Source organism: Acipenser ruthenus, chromosome 6 (assembly GCF_902713425.1).
Source record: "Acipenser ruthenus chromosome 6, fAciRut3.2 maternal haplotype, whole genome shotgun sequence".
Taxonomy (NCBI): Eukaryota; Metazoa; Chordata; class Actinopteri; order Acipenseriformes; family Acipenseridae; genus Acipenser; species Acipenser ruthenus.
In genome coordinates, this window is record NC_081194.1 from 18738808 (window position 1) to 18761913 (window position 23106).

The following is a 23106-nucleotide window of genomic DNA, read 5'->3' on the forward strand; positions in this document are numbered from 1 at the left end:
CCTGCTCAGCAGCGTCACCTGAATGTAAAAGCTTTTTGGGAACAAGTCATTGACGCTGCCATATGCTATATAAAGTGTCTTTCGTTCAGTAGAAGTATAATAGATTCTTTCAGAGTTTTGCCAGAAGTAATGACAATTGGCTTTAACATTTGGGCTTGTCATATTTGCAAGACAAAGAAATCATGAGTCATTGTCAATAAAACCTTTCCAATAAAATTGAATCATAAAAAGGGAGAAGACAAAAAATAAAGACAATCAGGTTTCTGCAAACAAGAATTAATGGCATCAGTCTACATTTGGCATTTCAAAACCATGCCTGTCTTGACATGAGGATGAATGTCTTTAAGAGATAACCTTATTGAATTCCCAAAGGCTAGGTTTCAAATTGAGGTACCTAAATGAAAAGTTCACTTTCCAGCTGTACCGAGAATTGTTTCTTTTTATCTATGCAAAAAGCATAACCACAAATCATTGATCTAACATTGTTCAGAACAATTGAAAAGACCCAACATCACAGTATAGATTTCTCTTGTGTTTCCCTCAGCATACAACCAAGTTAATTAACACATTCTTATAACCAATGGTGAAAATGTTAACTTTCCCCAGTGGGAGGAAAAGGTTTTCAAACCTAGACCCTTGATATGACCTCTTCTATTTTTATCTTTTCTATTTCCAGTTGATAAATCCTTTTCTAAACATGCCATGTTATCACTGACCTCAACATGACCACCATCTCCAAGTCATTTGTAATCCACACAATGAGGAAGATCAGGTTGTTTACATATACAGTCTTCTACTGGTGCAGCCTTGCACATTTGAGATATTTAATACCATTTCTTTAAAAAGAGCAATTGTAAAGCAATTCTATAACAATAAGGGATTGTATACATATATAATTGTAAAAGTTTACCACAGTATTTTTGCACATTTATTTTGCAGTTTTATCATGTTTTTTCTCCATGTTTCTACTGTGCATTTACTATAATTTATCCAATTTGCCATGTTTATTAATATGCTTTACCTTACCTGACTAGATTACCTATGATTTACCATGCTTTCACTATGCTTTATTACACAGTGCTACATGACACATAATGTAACAATAAAGGGGACCCATTGTACATTATATAGAAGACTGAAATCATCACATCTCCATGCAGTGCTGTGCATAATGGTGGGATCTGAACTGAATGTACTTTTCATAAATATAAATAACAAAGTTTAAAGGTATTTATGGTTGCCTTTAAATGAAAACAACTGCTTACATTTTTGTTTAATCTCTGTAAGAATAACATCTTGCTTCCACACTATGTGTTTATAGTTGCCATATACAGTAGCCTAGGAATTAAAGTAACACAGCGGATTGTTAGAAACGACATTGCATGCACATGATTAGTAACCAGTCATGCTACAAATAATAGTCATTTTGGATTTTGTTTTATTAAAGTCAGTTTTCAAAACCTTTCAAGTGAAATAAGTTAAACAAACATTTGCATGTTACTAGTGCTTCCTTAAATAATTATAAATTCTCACTGTAAAAGTGTTAATTACGTGCAGTTGAATTAGACCTAACAGTTAAGCGCCCTTGATCTGACTGCAAAATTTCCAATGAACTAAAGAATCGTAGGGATTCCTGCCAAAACAAACCTTAACTACAAATCCTTTACATTGTATTACTGTATTTTGGTAAGAACTGTGAAACACACACCCACACACATATACAAAAACAATGACGAAACCAGACCTTTCTTGTGTAAAGTGTGTACGAGAAACAGCTTTTTTTGTTGTAGAAGTTTACTGTGGGGGCAATTCTGATTTTGAATGTGTTGTGTTACCTTGGACGACTCTGGCTTTCCCGTATTCATGTTAGGAATCTCATTGTTGGTTTGGACAGCATTCAAGCTGGTGCTTTAGGGCAGGAGAGAGGCTCTGGTCCCATCACAACCATATTTCTAGAGGGAGGAAGAGGACAACACAGCTTCATTCTGTACATCACCCACAGTACATACAGCAAAGCTTATTGTAAAAATATCAAGAAGGGTTTTAGGATTAAACTGGTAGTTGTTGTTTCTAAAGATGACTCTCTTGAGTTTGGTGCTTGCATGGTCCTTGTTAACTTTATTGATCGGTTCATCAACTTCATTCTATCTGGAGCCTGAGGAGGGTAAGTGAATTAGACATGATTCCATCTAGTCATTTTTCATTAATGTAGATGTATATATTGTGTCCTATGCAAACACCTTTAAATCAAATAACAGCTAAACAAATTACACCCAGATTGGGGTGGCTGGAACAGCAGTGGAAAAGCACTGTTACTGAACTTATGTTATATATATATATATATGTGTGTGTGTGTGTGTGAATTCTCATCTAGTTTTAATAAATATTTAAATACTTTGACACAAAAGTGATATCGACACATTAAAAAGTGGTATGCATGATATTAAACATGGATTTATTAGAACTGACCTTACAGGTACTCCAATGGTTTTTTTTATTAGTGATATTTAAATGGTTTAAATAGTTTAGTCTTGTATCAGATGTATTTGCTGTTATCAGTAACTGCAGTCGACTGTTTCCTATAGTTAGTTATTCACAATGACTGAACTGGAAGATCCCTTTAAGATTCCCCACCTCGTTTCCAGGGGTGACCTGCAGGCAGCAGCAACAGGACAATGAGACATAAAGATACGCAGGGCTGCATGAGAGTGGGATCGTAAACAGGCATTCAGTCTGGCAAAGATCTGTTAATCACACTGGCATATCAAAATCTAGCATTGTTAATTTCAGTGTGTAGGCTTAGGGTTAAAAAAGGGACATGTTTAGGTGAGCTGACCATTTACCCAAAGTGCATTGGTAATTTATTTATGTATTTGCTAAAATTGTAAAAGAAAGGAAGACAGGATTTTTGCCAACAAATGACGGTCAGAAATGAAATACTTTTAAAGGAAGATGTCTATTTAGATATATGTGCAGAAATTAACTTGTCTATTGCTACATTATTATTTTTTCCATTTCTTTATAATCATATGTAGGCCCACTTATGCAATTTAGCTCATTTTAAGGCTAATGTATTTTTCCAACGTTGCTTTAACGTTTTTGTGAGCACCACAATATAATCATTTATTATTATTATTATTTATTTATTTATTTCTTAGCAGATGCCCTTAGCCAGGGTGACTTACAATTGTTACAAGATCTCACATACATTTTAATATAGATATATATATATATATATATATATATATATATATAGATATAGATATAGATAGATATAGATATAGATATAGATATAGATATAGATATATATATAGATATATATATATATATATCTCACATCTCATTATGCTCAACAACATACTGAAAAATGAAAAGAAAAATTCCCATGTTAGACGAGAGGTGACTGTCGAAAGAAACATAAAGAAAAAGAACAAACACTAGTTTATTATTTGTGTTCTCTGTATTCATTCGCATTTTAATATTATTGCGTCTCATCCCCTCTCTTCGGTTTCTTTGAGCCAGCATGTTCATTGGAAGGACAGTTCATCACTTGATGACCTTTGACCGCGCGCTGGCGCATGAGTATTCAATCACCTTGCGTGAAAGTGGGATGTGCAGTTAAAAGTGAATTTCATAATTTTGAATTAAGTGCTTATTCGTTTCGTGGAGACAATGGCATTGAGCAAACCCTCCATGAGTCATAAACGAAGTTATGAGGCTTAAACCAGAATGGGAGGAAGAGTTTGGTTTCATTGAAAACTGTGGTAAACCTCTGCGTCTTCTGCTACAAATCGCTTACACACTAGTCTAGTGAAGGCGAGCAACCTCAAACGTCATTATGAAACAAAGCACAACCAATTCTCATCTTAATATCCTCCTGGATCAGAGTTGAGGAGAAACAAGTTAGTCTCTTAAAACACGCCTCGTCATCAAGATGCTTTTTTTGCCGTTCAGTAAAGAAGATGATGCAACGACTCAAGCGAGTTTTGTAAGGGCTGTTTCGGTTTTTATTTCTGGTCACGTGATGTCCCTTTAACTTTATGTTGAGCCGGCTGTTTCTTCGCTTGGAAAAACATTGATTGTGAAACAAGATCAATTTTGTTTTTTCTCCTGTAACTTCAGTGAGACTATGATTCTGTTTCATTTGATAATGTAAAAAGTTCGATTCAAACCGAAAACAAAAAGCGAGTTCAGTTTAAATTGCTTTTCCTGGATTTAAAATATTAATGACTTGTTGCAAATATGTTATTACCTGTTTTGCAAATAATAGTTTCCTCTTAGTTACGATTCAGTGAAATCAATTAAATCAATTTAACTTAACTCGTTGTTTGCGTTCAGTTTGAAATAAAAAATAAGGAGCTGCCTTTTTTTTTTTTTTACATTACCGATGAAACATAATCACAGTCAATCAAGTTACGGGAGAAAAAAATAAAGTTAACTTGTTTTACAATCAACACTTTTCCAAGCGTTTAATTGAATGTGGTCGTCAAAAAAGGACTTCACATAGGTATGAAATATCCCCCGTGCCAAACGTCCTTAAGCCAGGGGCCACCAGCGCGTCCCTGCGCTTCGCTATTGTGACGCGCGGTAAGCCTGGCCACACCAGTAAGTCTATACCGAAGCGTCAATTTCCTTTCCCGTGGAAAAAAATTAACTATTTCGAGCGAAAAACAACTATCCAGTTGGTAAAATAAAATTGTTTGTGTTTTGGGAAGACTCCCTTGAAACCTCAACAGAAGAGGAGGAGGGGGAGGAGGAAGAAGAAGATATTATGTTATTAAGCAGCGTATCTAAAAAAAGAAAGAGGAGATCGTGGGTCCACAAAACGCTGAGGAAGAGAAAAGAGCTGGGGAAAATACTGGCACAGAATAGTGTAGTATATTAATGAGCAATACGTGCTTTAATTTTGTATTGTATAAGTGGTGTATAACTGCTCTGTTAAAAAAAGGAATTTAGCGTTCTAAAATAAAGAACCTGTGTGTGTTAAACATGCAGAGATAATTCCATTATTTGTTCATGCGTGTGTGCCTGCTTGTATTTTTGTATGTATGCGTGTGCTTTGTATAGTGTGTATTTTTAGTTAAGCAATCAATACTAGTACAGTATTGCTAGACCACTTTTTCACTGCAACTGAAAGTAAAAAGAAAGAAAGAACATCTTACCGGACATCTTGTACCTCCTATATAGTGATATTTGTGTGCAATGTGAATATCGTTTTGTGTATCAATTTTAGAATGCTACTATATTTCCTATACTTCTTGGACAGTTTTATGTGTAAACTTAACCGCATATTTTCCCCTGATCAAAGAACCGCCGCTCTGTAAAACGTATATATTACGGGTACTAGTCTAAGCTCTGTGCCAGAAATGGTGAGATGGGTTATACATCAGAATTAATTGTAATTTCTAACCAGGATGTATTTATACTGTATGTGACTTCTTATGTAATAAAGTGAACTGAAGTTTGTAGAGGCTACTGATGTATGATAGCACCGTGTAACAATTTTTTTTTTTTTTTTTTTGGTTCCTGGGTAGTAAGTGTTATTTCCTAATTGCTTATGCCTCAAAAGTATAGAAAATGGCTATTATTCCCCACAAACTTTGCTTTTGTGACCAGGACAGTGATATTTTGAAATTTACCTATTTTCCAGAACATTCCAGATAGATTCAGTGGTGAGTAAACTTGGAGTAACTTCTAGAACTTTCCAGTAATATAAATAGTAGTATAAATACAGGGGCCTTAAGCCCACCAGTTCAGTTTAGTTCCAGCTGCCTAAGTGGATACATATCTGCATTTTTCTGAGATGGCATCAAGGACATAGGAGACTTCAAAATGGTGGCATTCCTGATGGGTCTCCAAGGCGGTTTTACCAAGTTTCCCTGCTATCTTTGCCTTTGGGACAGCAGGGACACCAAGGCTCACTACCACAGGCGGGACTGGCCACAGCGGACCGAGTTCTCTGTGGGGAGGAACAACGTCAAGTGGGAGCCACTGGTGGACCCCCAGAAGGTGCTGATGCCACCACTGCACATCAAATTGGGCCTTATGAAACAATTTGTCAGAGCTCTAGATAAGGAGTCGGCAGCCTTCAAGTACCTTCAAGACTTCTTCCCTAAGCTGTCTGAGGCAAAGGTCAAAGCCGGTGTCTTCGTCGGACCACAGATAAAGAAGATCCTGGAGTGCAATGAATTCCCCAAGAAGCTCACTAGCCAGGAGAAAGCGGCTTGGAACAGCTTTGTCGCAGTGGTTCGGGGCTTCCTGGGCAATCACAAGACCGAAAACTATGTGGAGCTGGTTGAGACTCTGGTGAAAAACTACGGCACAATGGGCTGTAGGATGTCCCTCAAAGTCCATATCCTTGATGCTCATCTTGATAAATTCAAGGAGAACATGGGAGCATACTCGGAGGAGCAAGGCGAGCGCTTCCACCAGGATATACTGGACTTTGAACGCCGCTACCAAGGACAGTATAACGAGAACATGATGGGAGACTACATTTGGGGGCTGATTTGTGAAAGTGATTTACAGTATAATCGTAAATCTCGAAAAACTACTCACTTTAAATCTTATCATTTTCGTATTACTTTAGTATAAATACATGTTAATTTGGATTCATATGTTGTTTTTTTCTGACTTTATGTGAACGAAAAGACACAAATTCGCCCGTTTTCTCATTGGAAATAGGTAAATTTCAAAATATCACTGTCCTGGTCACAAAAGCAAAGTTTGTGGGGAATAATAGCCATTTTCTATACTTTTGAAGCATAAGCAATTACTAAATAACACTTAATACCCAGGAACAAAAATTGTGTTACATAGTGTAGTCACTAGTGTAACCCTTGTTTATACTAGTTGGGAAAGGAAATCAAAAGAGGCCAGGTCAGAATTTTGAATACAAACATAGGGTGTATTTATTACAGATAAATTGTATAAAAACACGATATCAGTTCTTTTTTATATTTTTTTATGAATGAATAGCACTACTGGAAAGCTGGTCTTGTGGGCAGGTCAGTATAACACACTGTGCGACTAAATAAATCAAATCAACAAACTTAAGTGAAATTTACAAAACAAAACAAACAATAATAATTATAAAATAATCCAATACAATAATTTAAATGATCAAAAATAAATAAAACATTTGTGTGACAAAAATAGTGGCAACCGTCGCCTTCTTGTTTCAATGATATACTGTATTTAAACGTCAGACCACAAAGGATCACCAGGTCACGACATAAAAGCGAGTGTTTGATACGTCTGAACTTTACCAAACCGAGCAGAATGAAAACTTTGTTACAGAAGGCGCACGTCCAGGTCACCTGTAGCAGGTTCAAATAAAGCTGCCCGCACCTTGATTTCCTCAATTTTTAGACTGTCTAGTGACGTCACGCAAATGTTGGCTGCTATTGGTCGAGAGCACACGCGTCAGTGAAGCGGCGCTTCAAAAATGGTCTTTTTAGGTGGTGTTTTTGGTGAAATCAGGGCAGATATAGTATTTTGCTACATAATAACTGGATATTTTTCAATTTTATTTAAAGTGCATAATACATACAGTATAAACAGAAATAATGAAAAAACACCATAGTGTTACATTTAAAGTTTATTAAACCGTAGCTCTACAGTACAATAAAAATTACACAGAAAGTAAGGCTCTGCAATGTTCTATCCTTGTTCTTGTGTATTTTGCTGCCATCAAGAGATAACAACTTATGTACTGCACAGAGTAAGTGCAAGATTCTGTTTTATAAAAAAAAAATGTTTAAAACAATTCCAGTATTTAAAATGTCTTGCTCGCAAACATTTAATGTTTTACATTAGGTGTCTTGCAGCTCTCGGCCATGTGAAAATCTTGGTATGCAGCTCATAGGGTCAGGAAGTTTGGCCACCCCAATTATATAGACCCTTTTCATTTAATGTTCATAGTAGGAGCTGTCAGTGGCCTGGGCAATCCTGAGTCACACTCAGAGATTGCTAATTGTGCCAAATGTGATGTGACCACCAAACATTTAACTTGTGACCCAAGGTGGATTTGAACCCCTATTCCCAGATGTGAAGGGCTAATAAACAAATCTGCTGCACCATCAATCCCAAGTGTGTCTGTTTCAGTGCCTCAGAAATATATAGAATCGAGGAGACTAGGAAGCTGGTATGTACTGTATTATATAATATGCTGCGCTGGTCCATATAAAAGAAAGTACAATGGTTTTAATAGGATCCGCTGAATGCGTATATACAATACAAGAGTCTCTTGTTCAGGTGAGAAGTGGAAACTGAAGGTAAAGAAAGTTCCTCATACAGGTCAGAACATGTATATCATATTAAAAGGTAAATGGTACTGCATAATCAGTGTTGTATAGTTTACCTTCTTTCTAATTCCTCTTAGAAATCAATGAGACTGTCATTTGTACCAAAGACCTTATGGAAGTGGACATACCTAGTACCTTCTTTCTCAACAAAGTTCCTCCAGTCTATGTAAGTAAAAACTTTCGCTATGTAAAAACCTAAATTAAAAAAGGGGCTATTTAAGCCAGTACAGTTGTATCACTTACCTGTTACTGAAAGTAAGGACTAGAAGGTCATATTATATGCATAATGAATCTAACCAGAGTTCAAAATGTGGCCAGTTTCATCTCATATTTTACCAGCGTGGTGCCCATTGTGAGCCAACCTGTCAAGGCTCGACCCCACAGTACATATTGTACCTGGGTCCCTTCGACTGCAACACACTGCTCTAAAACTACTGAACAGCGTACGGATTGAGAAATTACATCAGACCAGTGGTACAGTAAGCATTTGCAATTGCAAAGGCCAATGATCTTCAGAGATGAAGAAGTTAGTTACAAAACTGGAACAACTATATTGCAGGAAGGGCCTGGTAAATGAAAAGTCTGAGTAGTTACTTGATTGTTTTATACTAATAAAATAATTATATTCCTCTGAATATTGTCCTTTACCTTTGATTTGTACAGCAAGATCATGTGTCCATCTTTTCAGAAATGCGAAAAGTATGCAGATAAAACAGTGGACCAAGTACTGTCAAGTTTAATCGTGACGTGTATACTTCTGGTACAGTTAACTCACTGATAATGCATAGCAACAATATCTCCAAAGAGAAGCACATGCCTCATTTAAGTTGCAAAATGTGGTTTTCCAGTTAACTAGCTGAAAGGGGAAAGGTGGAGGTGAAGAGGACTGTTTAGTCTTATCAGCTGTCTTTTACTGTATGATTGCGTTTTTGAAACATAGTGGAATATTTTTAAAATGCTTACCCCAGTCTTGAATTCCAATCTTTATTGTTCTTCTTGCTCTTCAGATTTGGGATTTACACCTTAATGACCCTGAATGTCGAGGAATGGAAACAGAGAACTCCTATGTATTCGCAATTAAAACCAACCTGTCAGACTGTGGAACCATCACGGTACTGTCTTATCTCTTACTCTAACTCTTCGTTTCCTCTGTTTGTAAGTTAGCTGTACTGCATACTGATTGAAAGCCCTTTGTCTGATAAACCAACAAGCCCTGAATCAATAAACTTCTTGAAAAAGGCAGCTCATAGAAGTTTAAAACTTCTGGTGTTTTCATGGCTCAAATGACCCATCAGTCCCTCTTTAACTGCATATCACCCTAAATTTCAATGTATAACCATCATTTTATTGATGAATGCAGTAGTTCTTAAACAGAAGTGAATAATAATTGAAGCTAATGAAACTTTTATAACATCCCTTTATAACCACATAAGTCCTTGTGGCTATCACAGTATTGACATTAAAATGCAAATGAACTAACGTTCTTGTTTTATTATTTCTCTTCCGCCATGGCCCCAATGGCAATAAATAACATAATATTAAATGAATCATTTTTTACAACTAGTAATTGCTCTGCAGTGGAGTATATTTCAAAAGCTTTAACCTTTTGATTAGTTGCAAAATGCTGAATGGTCAAAATAAATTATATCTCTTAAAAGATATAATGCAGAGTGGATGACAATTGTCCATGAATCATGAAGCCACTTTGCTTAACAATGACTGGAGAAGTGTCTTCCCTAAAGTTTAATGGGGATTTTTCACTATTATGAAATATATGCTCATATGCGGAAAGACTATTACTGCCTCCAAGAGGGGGTGTCTTGATTTTCTCCTACATTCATTCTCTGAGTGCTTCTTTACAACACTGTTAAGGAGCAAATGCTTCACGGCACTAAATTATCTGGATTTATATTGAAATTATAGTAGTGTTTGTGAGGGCTGTGAATAGGCCAGCCATATGTCAATGTCTGTGTTTGCAGTTGCTGTATTTTTTTCCAGCTCCTCTCTTGCTGTGACCACATTGCGAGGGCGATCGTTTTCCTTCTGACAAGACATAAATCTGGGCCCAAAGCAGCTTTAATTATCTTTGAATTTCTTACTTAGAATGCACAGAGCATTCCTTATAAAGCGTGTAAAAGTTTAACTTGACTTTGTTTGGGGAGAAGATTTCTTTGTTTCAAGCAGTTTTACAAGGGCCTCTACATACCAGCCTGGACAAAACAAGAAGGCCCGAATTGAATTACCTCAGATAACGCTTCGGTCTGAGCTTATTTTACTCAACCTGCTTTTGCGCCCTATACTGTTGTTCTGCTATTTGTCAAAAGTTTGAAAATATATCTTGACCTTATCTATAACATACTGGATTTTATAAACTTCAATTAAATCTACATTAACGTAAAAAAAATAAATCTTGCAACAACAGAGTCAATAATATAATTTAATTTTAAATAATTTTAAATAAGCTGGGAATAGTAACAACATTCATTAACAAATGTATTGCTAAGTGGCTGGGTTTATTTGATCTAATAGGTTACACAACTATAAGATTTTAGTATATCCAGTGTATTGAATTGTATATATCCAATGTTAACACAGCCCCTAAAGTGACTTACCATTGAAGTATTTACAGTATACAGGTGTACACCTGTATTCTATATAGAGATGGTAAAAGGAAACTATTTCACTGTTAGTGCTGTATGCTATAGAATCAGTGTTTATTATCACCAGATGATTTACTCACAAAAAAAAAAACTTTACAAAGAATATGGGACACTCCATAAAATGCCAAAACAACAACAAAACATTAGTTATCTTATATTTGTTATTTCTTTTTTTTATTTGGCAAAAGCTGAACTTTGTTTTTATTGTATGTGGCTTTTAATGCCAATAATACATACTTCCAGGTCAGGCAATGGAACAGACCAATTGCATAGTTAGTCTAGACCAATAAAGGCTGTCTAGCTACCAGAGTAAAGAGCCATTAATCCAACTATACTGAGCATCAAAATAAACTTATTGTTATTATTTATTTCTTAGCAGACGCCCTTATCCAGGGCGACTTACAATTGTTACAAGATATCACATGATTTTTACATACAATTACATCATTTTTTACACATTATGTTTACATACAATTACCCATTTATGCAGTTGGGTTTTTACTGGCTCAATCAGGTAAAGTACTTTGTTCAAGGGTACAGCAGCAGCATCCCCCCACATGGGATTGAACCCACAACCCTCCAGTCAAGAGTCCAGAGCCCTAATCACTACTCCACACTGCTGCCCTGTATTTATCACTTATATTTGGGTAAAATTCACTAGATATTGTGCTGATTAACAATTGATATCACAAAGATGCTGAAAAATGATCTTGGGCAGGTGTTGTGACTCTTGGTCTCCCAGTTCATGGCCTGTCATTGACAGAGTGTGTCTGGTTATACCGTCTCACCAGATTTGAAATTGCTGGCTGTGAGCACCCAAGGCGGCGAGCCGCAGTACGCTGCCCTAGTCCAGCCTCCAACATGCCGATTGCACAAAGGTGCTGCTCTCTTGACAGACGTGGCATATTGTTGGTTTTTTTTCTGTGATTTTCTTTATTGCTTTTATTCAAGCTTGCAATTCAACAGCTGAAATCCCTCCATATCCAGTGTCCAATCAGCTGTCTCACTAATTAGGTGATTAAGTGCATATGCTTCAGTCATAGTCACTCAAGCGTGTCATGGTCAAGGATGAATGATCGAGTGATTAAAAAGAAACCAAAAACATTTCATCAATATCCATCATTTATATACCTTATTTTTTTCGAAAATAAATGTGTTATAATAGTGATAAGTTTCTTTTGATGCTCGGTATATATAGCCATCCCCCTGTTTTCTACACAAGGGATACAAAATTCAAAGAGCTGTTTTGTAGGCCACTTTCCCTTTCATTCCAGCACTGTTTACTGGCAATCACGCAGATGCCAAGTTTTAGTACAATTAGTGATATAGCATGGGTTTCTATTAAATAAAAAGTAATGTGTAATTCAGGCTGCTAACACAAGGAGGTGGCGCTCCACCATGGTGGCAATGCATTTTGCCTTCATACTTTCCTTCAAATCCTCAGTTCCACTTGGGAGCTCAACAAAGTAATTGAGATTAATAATATTGTTATTATCTTTTTAAACTGCTTGAAAAACAAACCATATTTGCAAAATGTTTACAAATTATTTTTACAAAATCCTGACAATTTATTTTGCTGCAGCCCAGTAATCTAAATACTGTACCGTTACAATTTTTTTCAGGATTCATTTAAAAATATTATGTTTTGGAAATAAGTGAAATATGGAGAAACCTTGTTGTACTTGCCTGATAAAACCTACTGACAATTACCCAGTTCCAGATCCCCGATTAGTTCAGGCAGTTCCAGTTTTATGATGCTTGCAGTCATTCTATATTTGGCTCCTACTGCAATCACAAAAACAGGGAAGAGCATGTGTTCACTAGATGGAGCTGCTGCTTACTAACAGTAAGACACTTTGGCTGATCTCACCTGTGTAACATATTCATTTGAATGTACTTACTCTTTAAAACATGTTTCTCAACACTTCAGGCTTCTGATGACACCCACATCATGTTTATAAACAACATACACAATAATAACACGGATGTCATCACAAGAACCTACATCAACATCACGTTTGTGTGCCGCTACCCTATCAACTACATGGTCAAGCAAACTAATGGAAACAACATGATAAATGTTGATATAAGGTAATAACTTTCTCCTTGTTGCAGAACTAAGGTAAGCTGTTTAATTTTCACTTTAGCACTTGTCTGTAAGAGTATTGTATTCGTTTTTGATGAAATGGCCCCCGTTCTCAAATCTTTATTATTATTATTATTATTATTATTATTATTATTATTATTATTATTATTATTATTATTATTATTATATGCTAAAATGCAGCTAGATTTTCATAGTGCTGTGATAAAAATGCTAATTACTGTAATTAAAAAAAAAACATAGTGACTTATCACTATACATATTGGCTCATCTTAAAAATACTGTTCAGGGACAGTTTTGTTCAGAATCCTGTTTATATTAAAAATAATAAATAAAATAAAATAAAGCATAATAGTTCAATTCTTAAGTGGACACATGTTTACCACGTGTCTGTGTATTTAAACTGAGGAATACATTTATACAGTTATACTAAAAGAAATGTATACTTTTTGGACAAATGTTCTGACTCCAAGTCTTGGCATTTGTCAATAAGTTCCCTTTATTATGCACTGCAATAGAAGGTTTTAGATTTATTGATGGAATACATGTATGTTGTGCAGGACAATTACACTCAGCACAGAAGATGGCAACTTTTCTGTTTCAATGATGCTGTACAAGGATGAGGGTTTTGAAGACAAATGGACAGATGTTCCTTTTCTAGCACTGGAAGACAACATTTATGTAAAAGTCTACATGGTATGACCTGTTCTGTAAATTAAAAGAGCACCTTGGGTATGGGTATGACTATAGCAGTTATCTTAACTAATACAGTATATTCTGCGGTTTAGATTCACTTTCTATGTCATTTTCTCTTACAGTCATCACATCCTGGTACATTGTTAAAGCACCCCTGTGACCTCATTAGAGCTCTCAAACATCTCTTATCTCTAAGTACATCTGGTACACTTGAGTGTAACCATTATCCTGCCACCACACATATAAATCCACAAGGGGCATAGTGTTGCAGGGGGCAGGTTAATGGTTAGACAAGTTTCTAAGATCTCTTTTGAGGCCACATGGTTGCTTTCAATTTGTGATTTCTAACATGTACCAGGATGTTATGACGGAAGAAGGAAATTGTATACAAAATCATTGTAAACAACAGGGAGAATACAATGCAGCCTACTGGCCAGGTGCCTGGTGAGCGAAAGTGGACACCCTCAGGGCTGGCCTTTGTCCTCCAGAGGCCAGTAGTTTGTTGACATCCTTTCTTATGTTCCTGGATGTAAATAGGAAATTGGCTTGGTCATGGGGTCAGAGGACACCCACCCACTAAACCAGCTCTCCTCAACTGCGTGGGAATTGCTGTGTTGACGGAATGTAAATGGACATTCTACTGTAATTTGGGAAGAAAATCAGGCTGTAGCTGGCCCTATCTGCATTTAAAATGAAAAAGCATTTCCCATTGTACAGTATATACAGTAGGACCAGCTTAATAACATAGTAGTTAACATAGAGCTTAACCTTAGTTAAGGTTGCGTCTGCAATAATAAGAAATTCAGTATTATTTTAAAACAGGTTTCCCTTACTGTTTCTGTGTGGGGCAGCATCTGTTCTAATGATCAGCAATTTTAAGCATGACCAGCTTTAGGGCTGACGTTTTAGACAGAGGGGTATATTTAACACTATGGGCAAATTGCCCACACTCTTGTAATGTACAGTTTGGCATGGAAAATCGAATGGCCTTGTAGTTTTAAAACTGGTACCCCAGTCATATTTCAGCAGTGCTGCAGCTAGGGGTTTGAGTGTGAGATCAGGTTTTAGTTATGTGAGAAAATGGATTCTGGGAAACTGTAAGGCTGCTTTAAACTGCTTGTGGTCTGAAAACTTGAGCTAGGAACAGCAACTTGCCATTAGGGCTGATGAAATTTTCCTTCACTGGAAAGATATACTATAGCTCACTTTGAAAGCTGCAGCTGCTGAATGTGACAAGGAAAGTCCGGGCTCCTTGAGAATACTGATAGCTCCCACTGGCTTTATAAGCCACGTCCCCTTGTATCCGTTTCCCCAAAGTTTAGATATGAAGACCTTTACAAACACAACCTAGATATTCAGCTAGTTTTTGAAGATCAGGGTTGAGTGGGCACATTAGCAGTCAAGCTTTCATTCTGTATGAGCTTTATCTGCCCTATAGTATGTACAGATAGCCTGCTTGCATGCGAGAATAATACGTTTATTTTAATCTTTACCACATTTTATTTTGGTGCAGTCAGGAACTGTTCTAGTTACAAGAGAGCAAGAATTTGATTAAAATGACCAGTACAAAAGGTGCTTTTAACCCTTGCATCCTGGTATTATCTTTTTCCAAGCAAATATATCTCATGAAGGAACACATTGCAGGCACTGTCACGTAACTTAGTAAGTGTTTATAGCTAATGAAATAATTTCATAAATTGTACCTGTTATGTTGCTCTCACACGTGCAGCTCTGAAAGCATCACGTGTTATAACAAACATGTATTTTAATTTAAAAAAAATGTTTTGTACCATACTTTAGGTTGTCTGCTACACTATGCAAATTCAAGGTTGTCAGTATTGCTGAGGTGAAATGAACGAGGAAGTGCAAGAATAACAGACTACCTGAAATAAAGGCATACAAACTGAGACCTTGTATGGCACTAGATATAACACACTTCCTTTAAAACTGCACCTGTGAGGCTTATGCAGTGTGATTTGTTTTGGTAGATGGGGTTTGCGTTAGAAGCTGTAATGTATGTGCATTTTAGCCTGTGCTCTGGCTTGTTATTGCTATGTGTTGTTTTGTTACATAGGTTAATTACTATACTACTTAATACATTGATAATCACTACTGAATACACCGATAATCAATTATCTGTAATTTTTTAAATAATTCTTCAGTAATACACTGCAGTTTGTTATTCATTCCACGTGTAAAATGTAATTTTAGATCGAGCAGATGTGGATTCAACCTGCTTTTATGGCAGGACAGCTTGTTGCTGTGCAATGAACCTTATGGGATTTAACACTTTTTTCTGTTCTATTGCCTTGCAGGTACCAGCTCATTTAATAATGCGTCTTGAGAGTTGCTGGGCTACCCCAACAAATGACCCATACAGTAACATTCAGTACACTTTCATCAGAGACAGGTCTGTGTGCATATCGTGGTACAAGAGTGCAATATTCCTACAGTATCCTACTATATTCCATTATAGCCTCCTAAAATATCACAAATAGTGAAACTGACATTTAAAGAGACAAATGACTTTGGATTAAGTGAAGATTCAAATGCAGAAGTCAGTCAAACCAGAGTATAGTTCGTGACTAATAAGTTGCAGTGAAATGACAACTTTGTGACTAGTCAGTTGAGCATGATGTTGAAACAATATTGTTTTACACTGAACAGCTGCACATGTCCTCGACAACTGTCTAGTATTTTGGGTCTGCTAGCAACTGGGTAACTAAGAAGTACATTGTGATTTCTGTTTACAGTCACGGGATGAATGCTTGTTATAATGAGTCTTGTTTACCAAGCTGTTCGTCAAACATCCTTATCCAGTGTCATGTAAAATCTTGTCCTAGCATGATTTCTGGACTTCTGTCTATTTTACCACACAGACAGTGAAGTTTAATTTAGCAACATATTCAAAATATATTAAAATAGAAGTACAATTTAAGACTGAGAGGATATACTTTAAAAAAAAAAGTCATAATGTAGCATAATTTTACTGTTTATAGCAGTAAAGTAGATACTGTAATACAGGTACTGAGAAGTGAAAAGTAATGCATATTCTTTAGGGTAACTGTTATGGCCAAGCCTATGACTCCTAGGACTACAATAAGAGGCTAAAATTGTGGTTACTGGGAATAAACTGGGAATTCAGTTTTAATTTGGGCAAGTCACTTCCCTTTACTGTGTCCAGGGCCTCTCAGCTCCCAATAAAACATCTAGTAGAAATGAAACTGAGGTGTTAGTTAGAAGGTTTGGAAGGATTCCATACTTATCAAAGCCAGAGAGACATCTGTGAAGTCAGGCCTTAAGTACTGCATAATGCTTTCAAAGATGAATGCCTTCATGTAATTGTATTTCATTCACAGCTGTCCTGAAGGAACTAATGAGCAAACATTAGCAGTACTGAAGAACGGCGAGGATTCAGAGGCAATGTTTCGGATACAAATGTTCAAGTTTGTGGGGGACTCCTATAAAGACGTATTTCTGCACTGCAATGTTCAAATATGTCACAACAAAGTGGGGTTCTGCCAACCAGTAAGTGTTCTACCATAGTTCATGCTTCTTCATTTCATATGCACATTTTCTTAATTGTCTTCGACATAGTCTTCATTAACTTGTAAACCTAGACAAAACTGTTTTTTTTATGCAACTTCTTTTAAAACTAACATGAAACTATTGCGTATATAACATACTATTTTCTTATTCTCAATTTTGTCTTGCTTTACATGACTGGAAGTTTTGAATACATCCTTAAGGCTTAAGTTCAATATAATACAAATACAAGCAATTGACAAGAAATTAGCATCCCTTTTAAGTGCTATATGCAGTAAAGGGTTAGTTACAGTACATCATGACTAGGAAGAAGATTGGTGGTTCCTATATCACACTTGGGTATAAAAGTTGTGAGCAATCTATCAACAGAACTGTTCGGAAGAAGAAGGGATGACAAGGACAAAAAGAGATATTGTACCATCTCACACAGTTTCCTATGGTCCTATTAGAAGACAGACATCCAGTAAAGGAAAAGCAGGTCAGAGTAAGTAATCATCATTCCACCCCTTTAAACATGAAAGGACAAGGGTCAGTCAACCATATTAACATTTTTTTATTTCCATTAAAAGTTAAATCAACAGAAAGCCAGTAAAACATATCAATATGGCCACTTGTTCATTATGATGGAGTGCTGTCAGGATGTGAGGGGTGTGGTGTGGGTGGTGACGTCAGGTTTCAGGAAAGCAGTACACAAAAGGCAGGAATGCAGGGCAAAACTGCGCTGCTGCGCTCGTATTTATTAATAAAAATAAAGACTTCAAACCATAAATAAATGGGCACGAGGGCCAAAGTAACAAAACACAACAACAAAACACCACACACCGACACCCCCACCCCCAATCGTAACACTTACTCTCTGTGTCACTTCAAACCATTCCACCCAGACAAAGGATTTCTCCAGCCTTTTATAGTCTGTGGCAGGAGCCCAGTTAATCAATAATTAACAATTACATGTATTTCTGGCAGGGAGGAATTTTACTGCCTCCCTGCTGATCCAAAACAAACCAGAATAATCATAATAACAAAATAATAATAATAATAGAAACAAATATATATATGTATATGTATATATACAAAAACGGAAATCAATCATAACAAAATTATATATATATATATATATATATATATATATATATATATATATATATATATATACACAGACGTGCTCAAATTTGTTGGTACCCCTCCACAAAAAACGAAGAATGCACAATTTTCTCTGAAATAACTTGAAACTGACAAAAGTAATTGGCATCCACCATTGTTTATTCCATATTTAATAGAAATCAGACTTTGCTTTTGATTTTTTATTCAACATAATATTGTAAATAATAAAACAAATGAAAATGGCATGGACAAAAATGATGGGACCGCTAACCTAATATTTTGTTGCACAACCTTTAGAGGCAATCACTGCAATCAAACGTTTTCTGTAGCTCTCAATGAGACTTCTGCACCTGTTAACAGGTAGTTTGACCCACTCTTCCTGAGCAAACTGCTCCAGCTGTCTCAGGTTTGATGGGTGCCTTCTCCAGACTGCAAGTTTCAGCTCTTTCCATAGATGTTCGATAGGATTCAGATCAGGACTCATAGAAGGCCACTTCAGAATAGTCCAATGTTTTGTTCTTATCCATTCTTGGGTGCTTTTAGCTGTGTGTTTTGGGTCATTATCCTGTTGGAGGACCCATGACCTGCGACTGAGACAGAGCTTTCTGACACTGGGCAGTACGTTTCGCTCCAGAATGCCTTGATAGTCTTGAGATTTCATTGTGCCCTGCACAGATTCAAGGCACCCTGTGCCAGGCGCAGCAAAGCAGCCCCAAAACATAACCAAGCCTCCTCCATGTTTCACTGTAGGTATGGTGTTCTTTTCTTTGAAAGCTTCATTTTTTCATCTGTGAACATAGAGCTGATGTGACTTGCCAAAAAGCTCCAGTTTTGACTCATCTGTCCAAAGGACATTTTCCCAGAAGGATTGTGGCTTGTCAATATGCATTTTAGCAAATTCCAGTCTGGCTTTTTTATGTTTTTCTTTCAAATGGGGAGTCCTCCTGGGTCTTCTTCCATGGAGCCCACTTTCGCTCAAAAAGCGACGGATGGTGCAATCAGAAACTGACGTACCTTCACCTTGGAGTTCAGCTTGTATCTCTTTGGCAGTTATCCTTGGTTCTTTTTCTACCATTCGCACTATCCTTCTGTTCACTCTGGGGTCGATTTTCCTCTTGTGGCTGTGCCCAGGGAGGTTGGCTACAGTTCCATGGACCTTAAACTTCTTAATAATATTTGCAACTGTTGTCACAGGAACATCAAGCTGCTTGGAGATGGTCTTGTAGCCTTTACCTTTACCATACTTGTCTATTATTTTCTTTCTGATCTCCTCAGACAACTCTCTCCTTTGCTTTCTCTGGTCCATGTTCAGTGTGGTGCACACAATGATACCAAACAGCACAGTGAACCTTTTCTCCATTTAAATAGGCTGAATGACTGATTACAAGATTGGAGACATGTGTGATACTAATTAAACAAACTAATTAGTTTGAAATATCACTATAATCCAATTATTTATTATCTTTTCTAAGGGGTACCAACAAATGTGTCCAGGCCATTTTAGAATATCTTTGTAGAATAAGCAATAATTCATCTCTTTTCACAGCTTCTTTGCTTTATTCTATGACATACCAAAGGCATGCAAATATACATGATAAAATAGCTTTTAATTTCATCACTTTTCAGGAGGAATGAAGCATTATTTCAATGAGCTGTAAGGGTACCAACAAATTTGAGCAAGTCTGTATATATATATATATATATATATATATATATATATATATATATATATATATATATATATAAGGGGGCGGGCAAGTGCCCATTTGCTATCTTGTAAACAATGTGGTTCCTATGCTTATAGTAGATGAATCATTCAATATTTTACAATTGTTTTGTTTTATTGTTTTTTTTTTTATATGTAATTCATAACCAACCAAAATATAAATTCATGTAGTACTAAAATAAATTGGACATGTCTGATCTGAAAAGACAGTGGTACTGAAAAGACAATTTCCACAAAACTGGAAATTTACTAGGAAAATTGTGGATTGGTAAAAGGCCTAGCCTAGGGTAACTAAAGATAAAGGCAAAGAGATGATCTGAAACCCTTGAAATGGATTTGAATATTTTTTCTGTTTTCTAATACAAACACCATACCATGATTATGGTAACTCAATTTGTTTTTCACAGTTTCTTTCCAATAGGCACCTTATAAGCTGTATCAATAATAATAATAAAAAAACATGCTAAGGTACCAAACACCTTTACTAAAATTTCAATTTACTGATTTTAGGTGATTATTTTTTACTCAGGGATCAGCTACTAACTGTAACTAGAGTTGCTAGCAACTATAAAGGTTTCCAAGCAGCTATTGTGAAATTTAAGTGCATTGGTTATCAAGCCCATATTTCATACCATGCAACCAATCACATCTGTGATGGCCTACATAGCAAGTGCCAGAAGTCAGGTATCAAACAACTGACATTCTGCACAGGCAGCAATCTGTATTTTTAACTTGCAAATGTAAATACTAACATGAAATGTACTCTCCCAACCCTTCTTTATATTGCTTGCAGGCACTGCACATCTGCCACCGGTGGAGACCTTTGTGCTAGGAGGACTGGTGCTGGTTGTTCTTTTACTCATTGGAGTATTTGGAAAGCTCTGGGTGCGGTCACGAGGCCAGTATCCCACAATGCAAGCTCAGCTGACCTTGTCGAATATTCACCACCACTCAGAGGTTGCCTCTTAACATAAGAGATATCCTGGCTGTATATAATGTTCATTTTCCCAACAAGGTTAATGATAGATCTTATCTGTCATGGTCTTCCATACAATGTGTTGGTCTTGCATGTGCAGTTTTGAAAGAAGCACATGTTATAGCAAGATTTTACCTTTCATTGTAAATTTTTTTTTTTTTCCGATACACCTTCAAAGCCTACTTCCCCTAACGTGACATGCTTTCTCAGCGCCAATTGCCAAATGGTAAAGTATAACAGACTTCCTGACAGACATGCAAACTGGGGGCTTTCTTTAAACTAGTAAGGTTTCAGATATTATTTTAAAATTAAAATTAATGTTTGATAGAACATGTGCTTCTTCTGAAACTGCACATGTGAGACCTACTTAGCAAATGCAAGTGCATGACAGGTATGGCTTATGGAATTATTTTATTGGCTATAAGCCCTTGAAATATTTGCATATCCTGAGTTAACCTAAAAAAAAGTAGCAAAAGATTCTCAGGCAATTTTGTCTGAAATTCCAAAAGGGGTCCTTTTTTCATGAACCCAAAACTCCACTTAAACCATGTCAGAGCATTTGAACAGTATTCGTGAAAAACTAATTTTGATTTCTAACACAGAACAGAAACAAAAAGGCCTTTAATATTCAAGCTTGATTTTCAAAAACAACTGCATTCTTATATACAGCTTGTGCTGTGTTCCTATTCTTTTTTGTACGGGGGCAGTAGACCATGTTATGAACATAGCCTACATATTTTAACTGAATGCATTTTCACAAATAAACTGTACAAAACAAAAGATGCTGTCATATTACAATCAGATTGGTCTGCCTTGTTTTATGTTTTTTTTTTCTTACAATAAACACTGTTTTATATATTGTATTTGATTTGTATTCTGTTTAATACTTTTTTGTGTATATTGTGTCGTCTAGTCGTGTGTGTTTAAGCAAATTAATTAAGCTAAAGTTGTGCTTGTAGCATTTTACTGGGTTAAATAATACAATATATTCTTTGGAGCCTTAGTACAGCAGTGTGGAGTAGTGGTTAGGGCTCTGGACTCTTGACCGGAGGGTCGTGGGTTTAATTCCAGGTGGGGGACACTACTGCTGTACCCTTGAACAAGGTACTTTACCTAGATTGCTCCAGTAAAAACCCAACTGTATAAATGGGTAATTGTATGTAAAAATAATGTGATATCTTGTAACAATTGTAAGTCGCCCTGGATAAGGGCGTCTGCTAAGAAATAAATAATAGTACATTGAAAATAACTTGCTGTAATCACTGGTTATTTGAATCAGCCACATATTTTAATTAAACCCTTTGCTATTCAATTCAGTTGCATCAAAATAATATTTGGCAAACTGGTAATGCCTTTCTAGCTTCAATAGAAAAAAACAACTGCATTCCAATATACATACATTTCAATTTCAGATATTTAAATGGTTTTGGAGGTATAAAATAATTCCTTAACGATTACGATGACATGAATTAATTTCCAGGGAAACTGGGGGTGGAAGTCTGCAGTTTAGTCAATACAAAATAACCTCAATCTTAATATCTCAAATAGATCCACTATTAAAATATTCGTGAAGGGTGCAATTTTAATTAATTAGTCATATGAGGTACAACATGTTACACAACCCCATCACTGCCATCAGGCCCTGTTTACATAAAGAAGTTATTGTATATGAAAACCAAGTCAAGATACTTTTTTTTTTTCTTTTTAAATATGGTAAGGGTGCACACAAATGCATGCCTTTGTGGACAATTGCTGATAAACAATTTGTACCTACTTATAGGCATTACTAGTACTAGTTGATGTATATAAATACATAAACACAACAAAGGAGAAGTTCAAAATCAGGCATTATTTCAATAAAATAGTCACATGAAATATTAGTAAAAAAATCGTTTAACTGAGCCACCCCAGCCTTGCTTCATCGCGCTGTATGTGTACACACTACTCACTACAATGGGTTGAGTGGGGCCATGGAAATAATGTAGGTG

General features: G+C 36.2%; 1 protein-coding gene across 1 annotated transcript; it reads left to right on the top strand.

The window, feature by feature from the left end:
* Window positions 1-1314: 1314 nt before the first annotated feature.
* si:dkeyp-110a12.4 (pancreatic secretory granule membrane major glycoprotein GP2) lies at window positions 1315-22312 on the top strand. Its single transcript, XM_034921638.2, has 9 exons — window positions 1315-2164; window positions 8384-8472; window positions 9314-9418; window positions 12897-13057; window positions 13631-13766; window positions 16082-16176; window positions 17126-17294; window positions 17682-17796; window positions 20936-22312. Exons 1-9 carry the CDS (start codon window positions 2077-2079, stop codon window positions 21109-21111), a joined length of 1134 nt encoding a protein of 377 aa, XP_034777529.2. The 5' UTR covers window positions 1315-2076; the 3' UTR covers window positions 21112-22312.
* The last annotated feature ends 794 nt before the right edge of the window (window positions 22313-23106 follow it).

Bases quoted from the DNA above. Each gene is read 5' to 3' on its own strand.
- si:dkeyp-110a12.4 (XM_034921638.2), top strand. From the start codon at position 2,077: ATGACTCTCTTGAGTTTGGTGCTTGCATGGTCCTTGTTAACTTTATTG. The intron at 13,767-16,081 runs GTATGACCTGTT...ATTGCCTTGCAG, and splicing joins TTTATGTAAAAGTCTACATG to GTACCAGCTCATTTAATAAT. The intron at 16,177-17,125 runs GTCTGTGTGCAT...TTTCATTCACAG, and splicing joins TACACTTTCATCAGAGACAG to CTGTCCTGAAGGAACTAATG.